Source organism: Hippocampus bargibanti, linkage group LG19 (assembly GCF_051943395.1).
Source record: "Hippocampus bargibanti isolate YZ-2025 linkage group LG19, ASM5194339v1, whole genome shotgun sequence".
In the NCBI taxonomy this organism is placed as follows: Eukaryota; Metazoa; Chordata; class Actinopteri; order Syngnathiformes; family Syngnathidae; genus Hippocampus; species Hippocampus bargibanti.
The window spans coordinates 10,678,456-10,692,496 of record NC_142752.1 but is presented as its reverse complement, the minus strand read 5'-3'; the positions used below and the strand labels follow the sequence as shown (position 1 = coordinate 10,692,496).

The 14,041-nt window shown below is 38.5% G+C and overlaps 1 protein-coding gene across 1 annotated transcript in view; it reads right to left on the bottom strand.

Moving 5' to 3' along the window:
- Positions 1-14,041, bottom strand: part of nbas (NBAS subunit of NRZ tethering complex) — a 175,716-nt gene that overhangs the window by 117,979 nt on the left and 43,696 nt on the right. The window contains 5 exon segments of the mRNA XM_089021896.1: positions 3,294-3,356; positions 5,682-5,815; positions 7,014-7,190; positions 10,452-10,637; positions 12,010-12,163. Of these exon segments, the coding sequence (XP_088878022.1) occupies positions 3,294-3,356; positions 5,682-5,815; positions 7,014-7,190; positions 10,452-10,637; positions 12,010-12,163 (714 nt within the window).

The window sequence follows — 14,041 nt, the reverse complement described above, 5'->3', positions numbered from 1 at the left end:
CTGAAAAATTCGGCGTGAGGCGAAAAGGTTTTGCTGTGCATTTATTAGCGGCTAAAAACAGCTTTCTTTTGTAGGATGGAGACTGGAAACTTACAATCCCAGTCAGCAGTTTTTTTTGGTCTTCGCGTGTGAATAGACAGTACACATGGACAGAAACGTCTATGCAATGTAGGATTTTCTTGGCATAAACCCTGGAAAAGGGTCAAGAAGACCCTTAAAATGGCTTCTTTCAAACAATAGGCAATAGGTGTTTTCAGCTGCAAGTTCTAGAGAATTTTTATTGTGGATGTTCCCTAAATTCTCTCAGAATGACTCTTGGCAAAGGCCAAAATGATTACTATAAACCAAAATGGCAACTTGTCTTTTTGGAGATGGCTGCTTCAGATTTTTTTGTGGCGGGAGTGCAAAATGTCTTTGAGGGGGTGCCGGGTTTTCAAAAGCAGCCACATTTAAGAGGTAAATGTGTTGAAACTGGCTAAAAAAAGCGAGGTTAATTTAGCAATACATGCTCACCCACAGAAAAATTTATCCTGTGACTGTAAAATGGCTGGCTATCTAGCTAGCTAGCCATCTAATTACCTCGCTATCTAATCGCTATCTAATAGCAATCAGATAGCGATCAGATAGCTATCAGATATCAGCCAGCTATCTGATAGCTAACAGATAGCTATCTAATATCCAATAGCTAAACGTTAGCTATCCAATAGCTAAACGTTAGCTATCTCGCTAGCTAGCCATCAAATTAGCTAGCTATCTAATCACTATCTAATAGCTATCAGATAGCTATATACTATGCTTGGAATATCTTGTGTTTTTATCCTTTCATCCCCCCACCCCACCCCATCCACTTTCAAATTGTTGCTGTGGACTGAAAATTTCCCCATTGTGGGACGATTAAAGGTTTTCTGATTCTGATGTCCCTGATCCACTGGTGGAAAGGATGCTTTGATCCTCCCCTCGTTCATCTGGAACTGCTTCATGCAACAAAGAGGGTAAAGAAAGTGCATAAGATTGGGGACTGTCTTTTTGTGTTGTCACATGATTTGTTATTTTGGTTTTTGTTGTTGTTTTGACTTCAAGATGGCGCCGCGAGAGTGGCTGCCTTGACAGCATCTTCTGTATTTTGTTTTTCTACTTCTTCCTTCCCTCTTCCTTTCATAACTTTGCTGCTGTGAAATGTAAATTTCACCACTGGGAGACTAATTAAGGCCAATCCAATACAATCCAAATATTTTGTTATCAGCTCATTTTTTTTTCTAAATCAATGCAGCCTTTCCGATTTGACATAACGCGAGTATTGGCTAATTTACATAGGAGCCGTTCTCCGCCACTTTTGAAAGGAAACGGCAGCATTGAACCGTGAAGCCGACTTGCTCCTCCTTTCCTCATCTGCATTCCCTTCAGTCTGCCACCCTTTGCCCTCCCCACAAGTCCTCCTCCTCATCCCTCTCCATCATGGCTGCATGTTGAGGGATTCACCCTGAGGGGAATCGAGGAGGAGCAGATGAAGAAGAAGAGCAGCGTGACATGTTGGTGATTTTAAACCGCCGCTGCGAAAAAACGCCCCGGGCTGTTTAAACGCCACGGGACCGTTGCTGCTGCTTTGAAATATTTGTGCACGTGTGTCTGTGTGCGCGCGTGATGACTGCGGTTGCTGTTCTCCATCAGAGGGCCATTATGAGGAGGAGAAGAGGGGAGGTGACAGTCACTCTAAAGCAAATAGCTCAATTGCGGCATGATTGCCATTTGTTTTACTTGTGTGGAAAAAAAAGAGAACCTCGCTTTTCCTGATCTTATCTTAAACGCATGAAATCCAAAAGAATATTTACCTTTGAAAATGATGTAAATTCCAATTACAGTGTAGAGAGAATAACCCTAATCGTACATAAATTTAACTGACGAATGACAAAAATGACAAATTTAACCACCATCAATTATCAACTCAAGGCGCAAACGACCCTTCCCGGTCTACTTGATGACATGAGGATTTTTTGGTGCAACTTCCTGTCAAAAATGAAGATTCAAAACAGAAGAACTTTAAAGGACAACCAATGCCTCCGAACAAGTTGTGTCCATAATTTGTAAAATAATAATAATAATACTTCTACTGAGCGAATTTTACAAAGATCCCACCACATGTAGCTATATTTTACGTTTTAAGACTTGCGCCGAATATTCAGGAAGTCTTGTTTTTGAGTTGGTGACGAGACCTACCGTGACATCACGGTAGGTATCGTCACTGACCGAGAAAGCGACACACAATGCATTTTGGGTACTTTGTTTGGTCTGAAAACTTCGTGTTGATCCATGTCGATGGCGAAATTAGAAGGAAAAAATATAAATAACGCAATGGTGAATCGTTGTGTGTTGCACCAAGACTACTATTTGATACTAGTTCACACAAATACCCAGCAGACAAATCAGCCCATGTCCAACGGAGCTTGGGCGCCATCTTGTGCATTTTCTGGGACGCTACATTGCAGTCCAGATGCCTCAAAATGACACGGAAGGACTTCTTTAATCGATTGCAAACATGTATGCTTTCCTCTTCAGAACTATTTGAATCATATTCATAACTGCATGAGTAACAAGAAAGCATCTTCTCCGAATCTGAAGCCATTGTTTTGATTCTAGAGCAAGGCAAGACGTTTTGGCGTAACGTCATGAACAAGCGGGCGGGACCTTGAGAAACTGAAACTTTCTGAGGTCATTTTGAAGTAGTTTTTGGAGTTTAGTTTTAGTAGTAGTTAGTTTAGTAGTTTAGTTTTAGTAGTAGTTTTTGGTCATTTTTATTGGTGTTTTTCATTTGACTAAAAATATCAGCCTGCGTGTTTTGCGTATTTTAGATGCTATAAAACGTTTTTCTGATGTCAGTTCGGAAACAAAAAAAATGGTGTTGGTTGACATATTAAACATTGAAACACTTTTCTGTTGGTCATATGTTGGATTGTTTAGCAATCAAACTATTTTGTGCTGTTTTATTGCATGCAACTGCTCAAGAAGCCACCAAGTGTTCAAAGGTTAAAAGGTTTATTTAATTTCATTTTGTATTTTTTTTTAATCACGATATGTTTCACAGATGATTCCTTAGTGTGACTGCTTTTTAATTGTCCATCAAAACTGTTAAAGCAAAACACATCTTGCCATCCGATGAACTTGACTTCAGAAAAGCTTTGTACTAGTTGCATTTTTTTTTCTTCAGAAAATAAGTGGATGGACAAAAAAACTAACTAAATTTAGATAGTGGGACAAAAGGTTGCACTGTAACGGATAAGAAATGAGGTTGGCGTTACCTGAGGTGCTTCTCCAGTTTGTCCACACGATCGTGCAGAGATGGTGTGATGTCAGTCTCTGGCCTAGAGAAGTAGAAAGACTGAATTATTTTACAAGGATACTTGGAAATGAATTTTTGGGTGTTCAAAATTAGGCCTGGGGACAATTTTTATCCCACTTCATGAAGGTTATTTTGAACAAATTAAATTCCTTATATGGAGCTTGGACTCCCTCTTCTGGCGGCTTTTGGGTGCAACACGATTCTCAGACCAAACATGTACAGCAAAACACATTGACGTGATGGAAGGACGCTACAATGCGTCTTTTTACAGTCAGGGGGCGGTCCTTTCATGATGTCACGTACGGACTCGTCACCAACTCAAAAACAAGACTTCCTGAATATTCAGAGCGAGTCTTAAAACGTAAAATATAGCTATATGCGGCGGAATCTTATTAAAATACGCTCAGTAGAAGTCATTTGAAGGCATTTTACAAATTATGGACACAACTTGTCCGGAGACGTCAGTTGTCCTTTAACCACAGCTGAAGCTGGAATAAAGCGCTAACATGGAAAAGAGCGAAATGTTGCTCCCTTGTGGAAAAGAAAAAACATTGCCAGTAGCCATGGCCAGCGCTTTATCTCTACCCATGCATGAAAAAAAAAAAAAAACAGAACAAATTCGGGAATGGCGCCCTTTGTCATATTTTCAATTTCCGAATGAATTTGTGAATGGCAGTGAATGAGTTAAATTTGTCACTGTTTATTTTTTGGTTTGGTGGAGGAAATGGGAAAACATATAGTTTTTTATTACAAAAATGTTTGAAATGTGCATGAATTAAATTGAATGCTTTTAATGTCTTTCATTTTTCTGCAATTCTGAAAATAATCAACCATTTCTTGTTTTTAACCAATCTGTGCCACAATAAAATTGCTGACTTGATTTTGTAGTACAGTGATACCTTGGCTTACAAACTTAATTGGTTCCCAGACAGAGTGTATAAGGCGAAAAGTGTGTATCCCAAAAATTAATTTCCCATAGGAAACCATTAAAATGAGAATAATCAGTTCCCAGGTGCCCATAAAACATAATTTTCTACTTTCTAAGCCTTAAAACTAGACAAAATATACCTTATTTTACGTATAATAAATGTGCTATGGTATTATAATTAAAGAAATAAACTGTACTGTATAATTTGTGATGGTCGTTGATGGCTTGATGGAATGGAGTGGCCGGTCTCATCAGCATTAAACACTTGATGAGGAGCGTAACCTTCTTCTTTCACCATCTTGAGGAATGATCCATTGTAGGTGCTTTCTCTGTGATAAGTTTACCTTGTTCCTCATCAATTGTGTTCTGTTTAGCTGGGTGGATAGCTCTTTGCATCAGGTGTACAGATGGATTGTGCGGGTTATTTGTGGAGCCTGATTGATGGGATATTTTAACCTTGTAGTCTACACTCTGCCTTTGTTGAACGAGTCCAAATTTCTTTGTTTTCTATCCATTTGCTCATTCTCTGTCTGTCGTTTAACGGCCTCACTCTCTCTGTCTGTAACCCCTACCCCCTCACTGCTGCGTTGTTGACAAATCATATGGCTTTAACCGAAGACTGGGGCCGGGGAATAGAGCACAAAAACAGTCGGCTGCCATTTTGTTGTGAGGAGAATGGGCTCATTCGCGAACGACACATCACTCATTGTGGCGCTCCGTGTGTACCCCGAAAAATAGTTTGTATGCCAAGGTAAAATTTTCATAAATTTAACGTTCGTAAACCGAAAAGTTCATAAGCCAAGGGGTTCGTAAACTGAGATATCACTGCACAATGAAATTAGATCATTTCGATTTAGCAGTAAATGTTATTAATTTTGTTGTTTTTCAAAAGCAAGTTTCTTGCCTGCCTCATAAGCATGCTGCCCTGATTTTTCGGTATTTTTGTCCAGGCTGAGCAGAAAAGATTCAGCCTTTTATTCAAAAAGGTAGAAATGTCTTTCAAATGAATATCATGGCATGTTTTGGGGCCGATATGAGGTCAACCTAAAAATAAGAGACCCCAGATGCATCGCAGGAAATGGCGCTGTAATAGTCAATATATTGGGAAGAATACATTTGAGTTGCTCTCATCAGCAGCAGAAAACGTTTTAGCACTTGTGTAGACAAGTAACATTAGAAATGGCAAACAAGGATCAAGGTTCACAAAGGGGGCATGATGCAATTTCATTAAAAAGCCCTGTCATGTATTGGGCTCATGGTTTTAAGATTTTTATTTATTTATTTGGGAGGGGATGCTGGTTGTTTCTTTTTAAATGCCTGCAGTCTTTCAAGTGAAAAAGCGAACAGAACAGAGTAGAGCTGGAGTCTTTGGAGTCTCAATGGGAGATAAGGCGGCCCAGGTTTTGTTTTTGGCCTTACCCGAAACCCCTCTGGGGAAGACACTCTAGGATGTCATAGCACAGGCTGAGCTGGTCGTCTCTCTCGCTGCAGTAAATGCACTCCAGCGCCACCGCCATAAGCTGGTCCGGGTCCCCGATCACTTTCTGCGTAGACTGGATGAAAGACAGGAAACAATTTAAATGGTGAAAGTAACGACAACCGATTTCATTTTAAAATAATTAAAAATTAACCAAGGACCCTTTTTGACGCTGCGTTTAATTCATTTTTCCACAAATTGACAAAGTAATATACAGTGATACCTTGGCTTACGAACTTAATTAGTTCCCAGGGAAGTGTGTGTAAGGCGAAAGGTGTGTATTCCAAACCTTAATTTCACATAGGAAACCATTGGAATGAGAATTATCTGTTCCCAGGTCCCCATAAAATTGTCTCCTAAATAAGCCTTAAAACTACACAAAATATACCCTGTTTTATGTATAATAAATGTGCTATGGTATTGTAATTAAAGAAATAAACTGTAGTGTATAATCAAGTTGTTTTATTTACCTTTGTGATGGTCGTTGATGACTTGATGGAATGGATAGCTTTTTGCATAAAGTTTCTCAAGGAGCTCCGGGTTGTACATCTTAGAAGTTGTGATATTGCAACAGCACCAGATGCAGGCAGACCTTTAACCTTGCAGTCTACACTCTGCCTTTGAACTATCAATAAAGTTGAAACAAGTCCAAATGTTACTGTTTTCTATCCATTTTCTCACCATTTCACTTTTGGCTTTTTTTTTGTTTTTTCACTTTTGTTTTTTTGTTTCAAGCTCTGTTGTCTCCCTTTCGTGCGTGTGTTTCTGTTTCTGTAACCCCTCCACCTGCTCACTGCTGCGTGTGTCCTGATGCGTGTGTCCCCTCCCTCCTCTACCGTGGATCTTGACCAACCACGTGCGGCTTTAACCGAAGACTGGGGGTGTGGAATAGAGGGAAAAAAAGCCGTCTGCCATTTCCAGCTTCGTTCACTTCAGAGATCCAGCTCCAAGAACCGGCTCGTTCGCGAATGACACGTCACTCATTGTGGCGCGCCGTGTGTTTCCCAAAAAATAGTTTGTATGCCAAGATTATATTCTCTTGAATGTAACGTTCGTAAGGCGAAAAGTTCGTTAGCTAAAGCGTTCGTAAGCCGAGGTATCACTGCAATTGTTTTTTTTTTAAATAAAAGCTCAGATTTGGTGAATGTTGGTCATGAAAAGCAGCATAAAATAACCATGTTTCAAGATATTTTGCCAAATAAGAAGGCTCAAATATTTCGAGAAACTAGGAAATGATATCTATGGAAAAAAAATAAATAAATAATGGCACTCACGTCAGGTTTGGAGTGCTGGAAGATGATGAGCGGGAAGGCCAAGTCGTTGCAGGCCAGTCCCACCAGAAAGTCCCGTAGCAGGCTTTGGGCAGCGCCCTCCTTTTGTCGCTCGCAGCGGTGTAGAAAGGGCACCATCCATTGGAAAGCGTCTTTCATGTAACGTTCCTTGCAAGACTGCTGGCAAAAAGACATCGATTAGCTTGTCAAAAAAGAAAAAAGTTCAATTTAACTCACTCGTTGCCATTCCCAAATTTATTTGGGAATTGAAAAGTGTGACATGGCGCGCCATTCGCAAATTCGTTCAGGTTTTGTTTTTTCTTGCGGGGAGGTGTTGATACAGCGCTGGTCAGACCTCTGGCCCCACAAGGGGGCAGAATTTGTCCATGTTAGTGCTTTGTTACAGCTTCAGATGTTGTTGAAGCGCTATATAAATCAATATGTATGTATTGTATTTTGTACAGCTGTCCCCATTTCAAGCTCAGATAACTCCAGACCCATATAACTTGGGAATTAACACTTTTTTTCTGATGCCAGAAGAGAGACTAAGGTTTCTTACGCTGCATTGAATGGTTATGTAGTCCTAAAATTCAATATTCTGTGGGTCCTGCAATTTGAGTGAAAATGACAAAAACCCTGGCACTGGAGTGGACCCCTTTTTGCACATCGTCTGGCAGCGAATGAGGTAAATGGCTCGCAAGCATGGTGATCTGGTTAGCACTTCCGCCTCAAAGTGCTGAGGTTCAAGGTTCGATTTCGGCGCTGGCCTTCCTGTGTGGGGTTTGCATGTTCTCCCAATGTCTGGATAAGTTTTCTTTGAGTACCTCCCACATTTCCAAAATATGCATGGTAGGTGAATGGAACACTCTAAATCACAGGTGTCAAAGTCAAGGCCCGCGGGCCAAATCCGGCCCGCCACATCATTTTTTTTCGGCCCGCGAAAGCAAATCAAACTTGTTAAATTCCATGATGATTGCTAAAATCTGAGCCAAAATTTCATATTTTTGGATGTCAACCACAATAAAAGTCATTATTCTTGACTTTAGATTTGAAAATGAGTTATTCATTAATTTGCTGTGTGCTCTATATGTAATATTTGAAGGGATTTAAACATTCTAATGGGTTTCCCAAATTCATAAAGGCCCTCCAGAGGAAACCATAACTACAATGTGGCCCGCGGCAAAAAATTACTTTGACACCCCTGCTCTAAATGGTCCCAAGGATTGATTGTGAGACCTTGAAAGAAGCAGTTTTTTTGGTTCAGAATTAGAAGGTAGGATATCTCAAATACAGTGATACCGCGGTTTACAAACCCCTTGGCTTATGAACTTTTCGGTTTACGAACGTTACATTTATGAAAATTTTACCTTAGCATATGAACTTTACCAAACTTTTTTCGTAACGGAGCTGCCTCAATGAGTGATGTGTGGTTCGCGAATAAGCCCATTCTTCTAACAACAAAATGGCAGCCGACTGTTTTTGTCCTCTATTCCCCGCTCCTAGTTTTCGGTTAAAGCCACGTGATTTGTCACGAACGCAGCAGGGAGGTGCGGTTTAAACATTAAAGAGACAGGCAGACGACAGTGAGAGATTTTCAACTTTGATAGTTCAAAGCCAGAGTGTAGACTGCAAGGTTAAAATATTCCATCAATCAGGCTCCACAAACAACCCGCACAAGCCATCTGTACACTTGATGCAAAAAGCTATCAACCCAGCTAAACAGAACACAATTGATGAGGAACTCGATACAATTATCACAGAGAAAGCACCTACGAGGGATCATTTCTCAAGATGATGAAAGAAGAAGGTTACGTTCCTCATCAAGTGTTTAATGCTGAGGAAACCGGCCACTCCATTCCATCAAGACATCAACGACCATCACAAAGGTAAATACAAATACTTTATTATATAGTAGTTTATTTCTTTAATTCTAATACCATAGCACATATATTATACATAAAATAAGGTATATTGTGTGTAGTTTTAAGGCTTAGAAAATTAGAACGTAGAAAATTATGTTTTATGGGCACCTGGGAACAGATTATTCTCATTTTAATGGTTTCCTATGGGAAATTAATTTTTGGGATACACACTTTTCGCCTTACACACTCTGTCTGGGAACCAATTACGTTTGTAAGCCAAGGTATCACTGTACAGTAATTGACTCGGCTGATCTGTGATAAACAAAGACATAAGAAGCATGCAAAGGAGGTTGTTTAGTTGAAGAACATAGGAGAGCGAATTAGCGGGTCTCAGCCGGGCAATCAAACGGTTGTTGTCGTGGCAGTAAACGACATTTGCTGGCTGTCTGGCGGCCCGCTTGGCTAATCTTACTGGCAGGCCCAAGTAACAGGCGGCACATTAGCGGCCATTCGCCTCATATAACGCACTCCAAGGACACTGTGGTCGCTACACTAGCTGCAATCGCCACTGTCAGCTTTTATTAGTGTGCTCCAAGTGAGAAAGGAAAACAAACACCGCGGAACAAACGGCACTAAATATCCGAACTTATAATGACTAGCAGGAAAAAAAAACGTTTAGGAAAGCTGCTGCCTTCAAATTAAATTCACAAATATGTCAGTAAAAAATATACATTTTAAAAAGTGAAAATTGCATTACCAGTAATAACTGAAATATGTTGTCACGTTTACCGAATTATACAAATTATTGTTTTTTTTAAACAATAAAGCAAATCTTTCATATCATTTGCCACGATAGAATAATGTTTGGACAAACTAAATCAAACTAGTTAAACATTTTAAGAAATTAAAATGATAAAAAATGTGACACTCACAATTTTTTACCATTATTTGAATTATATCGTGAACACAATGCCTTTTTTATTTTGCCACAAATGATGACAAATTACCCCATTTAAAAATAAAATTAATCTATTTATTTTAATTGCTCATTTAATATTATCCCCCAAATTTATATAAACTTCTTTTCCTTTTGGCTTTTCCCTTCAAGGGGTCGCCGCAGCAAATCAGTGTCCTCCGTCTTTAGACACTTTCACAAAATAAAATAAATATATTTCTTTTAATTTCTCATTTTAGATTATCCACCAAATTTATAGAAACACTTTTACAAAATAAAATAAATATTTATTTTAATTGCTCATTTTAGAATATCCACCAAATGAAAAATAAACACTTTTACAAAATAAAATACATCTATTTCTTTTAATTGCTCATTTTAGATTGGATTGGATGTACCTTTATTCATCTCGCAGTGGAGAAATTTAAATTTCACAGCAGCAAAGTTATGAAAGGAAGAGGAAAGGAAAGAAAGAAGTAGAAAAACAAAATACAGGAGCTGCTGGAAAGGCAGCCACTCTCGCAGCGCCATCCCCCATATTTATATAAACACTTTTTCTCTACACAACAATAGCCGATTGGATGCATACTGTCACAAAATAAGTTTTTCAAATAACTGTCTTACATTTTTCATGAGCAGGCGAAGCTTGTCGATGTCGGCGAGCTGCTGCAGGTCTCGAAGGGTTAGGTTGATTTCGCCCAGCGTTTCATAGACAAGCGTCTCTAGGGTCACGAGGTCGCTACAAAGCAGGTCCAATCCGGGCACGGCTCGCTCTGTCCCCAGACGCACTAACGACAGAGCACAGTCCACCTGATATGCAAAAAAATTTAAACGTAAATATTTTTCAGTATTGTTAGTGTATAAATTCTTGTCTAGAGTTTTTGTTTTGTGTTACATTTGCTTTTTTATTCTTAATAAAAATTAATCTGTCCATTTTCACTTTTACAAAAATACATTTGAAAATGAATACCAAACACAAAGAAAGGTTTAGAATACATGCAATGGGTGATTTGATCAGAAAATTGTACTTAATTTTATTTAGCTTTAGACAAGGTCTGCACTCAAATGGTCCTGACTTCCTTTTGCTGTCAAGCGCATGAGCACATGGGTGGGAAAAAAATGGATGAGGCTTAGGTGTCAAGGGACTGAGGTAAAATCCCTGGTGTCTCCCGGAATAAAGTGATGCGTCTACTAAGAAAGGCAGATGAGATCTAATTAAAAAGAAATGAGGGAGAGAAGAAGCAGAGAGCTGCTGCTGTGATTCCTGGAGATTAACAAAGACGGCGTCTTAGGCAGACGTGCGCGTGCGAGAAGTGGCATCATTATGAGAGAATGATGAAAGGTGTGATTTTGCTAAAGTTGTCTCGAAAAATGAGCAATGAACGTTTAATTCCTCAAAAACGACAGCAGCGCGCTTGTGAGTGCTGTCAACAAGACAGGAAAATCTGCTGTAACAAGATGGATCAACAAGTGACTGGGAAGGAGGTAAAAAGTGTAGAGTTGGGGTCTTATGTGGGCCTTCAAATTTCTATTCCCTCTTGTTCCCTCAGATCCTCTTCCTCCCTCCACCTCTGTGTGCCACCTCTGCCCGTCTCATCACGATGGGGGACAGCGCTTTCAGCTGCTGTGCCCCCAAACTCCGTAAATCACCTCCTCCCAACATTCGTAACATTGATTCTCTTCCCACCTTCAAATCCCATCTCAAAAACCACATAAAGTAAAGTATTGTTATATCGATATTCTCGGGAGTCGGAAAAAATATCGATATAACCGGACTATCGATATATCCGATCCTGCGGCATGTAAATTTTCTCCATGCGTTCATAGAAATAGTATCGTAATAAGCAGTACTATCGATATAACCGATATTGACTGTATTTACTTTACTGTATTTAAAATTGCATTTTCTGTGTAGCTGTATCGCTTGTTTGTATTTTTAATTGTATTTTATTTATTGTACTCTATTTATAATTGTATTCTATTTATTATTGCATCGATGCTTGTCTGTGACTGTAAAGTCTCATTGAGAGCTTTGAAAGGCGCTTGAAATAAAATGTATTATTATTATTATTATTATTATTATTATTATTATTATTATTATTATGTGACAACATCAGAAGCTCATGGAAGTCAGGTCACTCGTATCTCAAGGCAGCAAAAGGTGGATGGGAGTTGGGTGTACCTGTCGGGAGCACGATTCTATATCCCGCGCTCGGCTGCAGTACCAGTCAGCCAAGAGCCGCACAGAAGGCGTCTGCGAGCGGAAGCGCAGCAGATCCGGAGTGTCTTCATATAGGAAGGCGTCATCATCAAATGGGTTCTCTTCCAACACGGCCCTGACCGAGGTTATACGGATATATGCTTAATTAGAATAGAGTCACTGTGAAATAAAAAGCATGTTGCGACAAATTGTGCAGGGACATTTGGAGCCTGCAGCTAAAAGTACCATATTTTCCGGTGTATAAGGCACACCCGTGTATAAGGCGCACCCCCAATGAATGAAAAACATTTTCCAAATACAGTAAAGTCTCGTTATATCGATATTCAAGAGAGTCCGAAAAATATCGATATAACCGGGACTATCGATATATCCGACCCTGTTTGCATGTAATTTTCTCCGTGCGTGCATAGAAATAGTATCGATATAACCGGGACTATCGATATATCCGATATCGATATAACGAGACTTTACTGTATAATATGTACATTTATAAAAGTCTTGCAAATACAAGGCGCACCACATTACAAGGCGCTACAGTAGAGCCTGTGGTTAAATTTTATATAGCACAAAATGGACCGTGCACTACTTCTACAGGTGAAAATGGAGGAGTTGCAACACCTGTTGTGACTCAATATTATTAAATATATAAGACGCGCCTGTGTATAAGGGTGTTGAAGAAAATCAAGGCTTTTAGGTGCAACTTATACACTGAAAAATACGATTTTTTTGTACATTTTGGTTTGCATTATATCTAAAATCGAAAGAACTTTTCTTTATGAAAATAAAACTGGGTGTACTGGTTTGGGAGAAGTCAATGACTGTAAAGTGTCCTTGAGAGTTTTGAACGGCACTTATAAATGAAATGTATTATAATAATTATAATAATAATAATAATAATAATAATTATTATTATTATTATTAATGGTTTCTACTATCTTTGTGATTGCTTTACTTCCTGCTGTCCATGTTAAGTGCTTTGTTACAGCTTCAGTTGTTGTTAAATCAATATAAAAATCAATATGTAATGTGGTAATGTTGTTTTGCATTACAAAATAAAATTAAAAAACTGAACAGAAGGAAAACAGAAAACAGAAAAACAGAAGGAAAGAAATGTGATTTGTATTTTTAAACTAAAATCTCGAATATGTGGAGAGACAAAACATTTTAGTTTTTATTCACATTATATGCACAAAAACAAATATCACGACAGATTATTGACCCACCAACACCCATTGACCGAAGGTTTTAAGATCATTTTTAAAATCTTATATTCATTGTTTTATGTATTTATGAAGTATAATAATAATAATAATAATAATAATAATAATAATAATAATAATAATAATAATAATAATAATACATTTCATGTCTGAGCACCAAAACTCTCAAGGACACTTTACAGTCACAGGATACGTTTTTCTGCGGGTGAGCAGCGGCAGCCAGATGCGCCAGCGTTCACTCCCGGAAGTAACACACGCACATGTGATAATCATCGGCCTGAGTTGGAATCGTTGGATTCTGGGAGGAAGCTTCTATTAAAAAAATACTGCTATTTTATTGTTTTTTTTTTGTTTTTGTTTTGGAGGATATTGGAACAGATTAAAGGCCTTTCCACGAGGGATCACTGTTTATCCAAAGCAGAAATAACTTGTGTTTATGAGAATAAAACTATGTTTTTGGAGAAAATAGTCAATACATAAATAATAAAATAAATAAAAATAAAATAAAATGAATACAATCATGAAAAAAAGAAGAAAATGATGTGATTTTTATTTTTAAACAAAAATCTCTAATATGTGGGGTTACAAAACAATTTTTTGGTGTATTATTCACATTATATGTGGAAAAACAAATATCACTGCAGATTATTGAGCCTGCAATAGTCATTGAGCGAAACTCTTAGTTCATTTTTTGATCTTATATCCTATACGTTTTATATATTTATGAAGTACGGTGAGACCTCAATTTACGAACTTAATTAGTTCCCAGACAG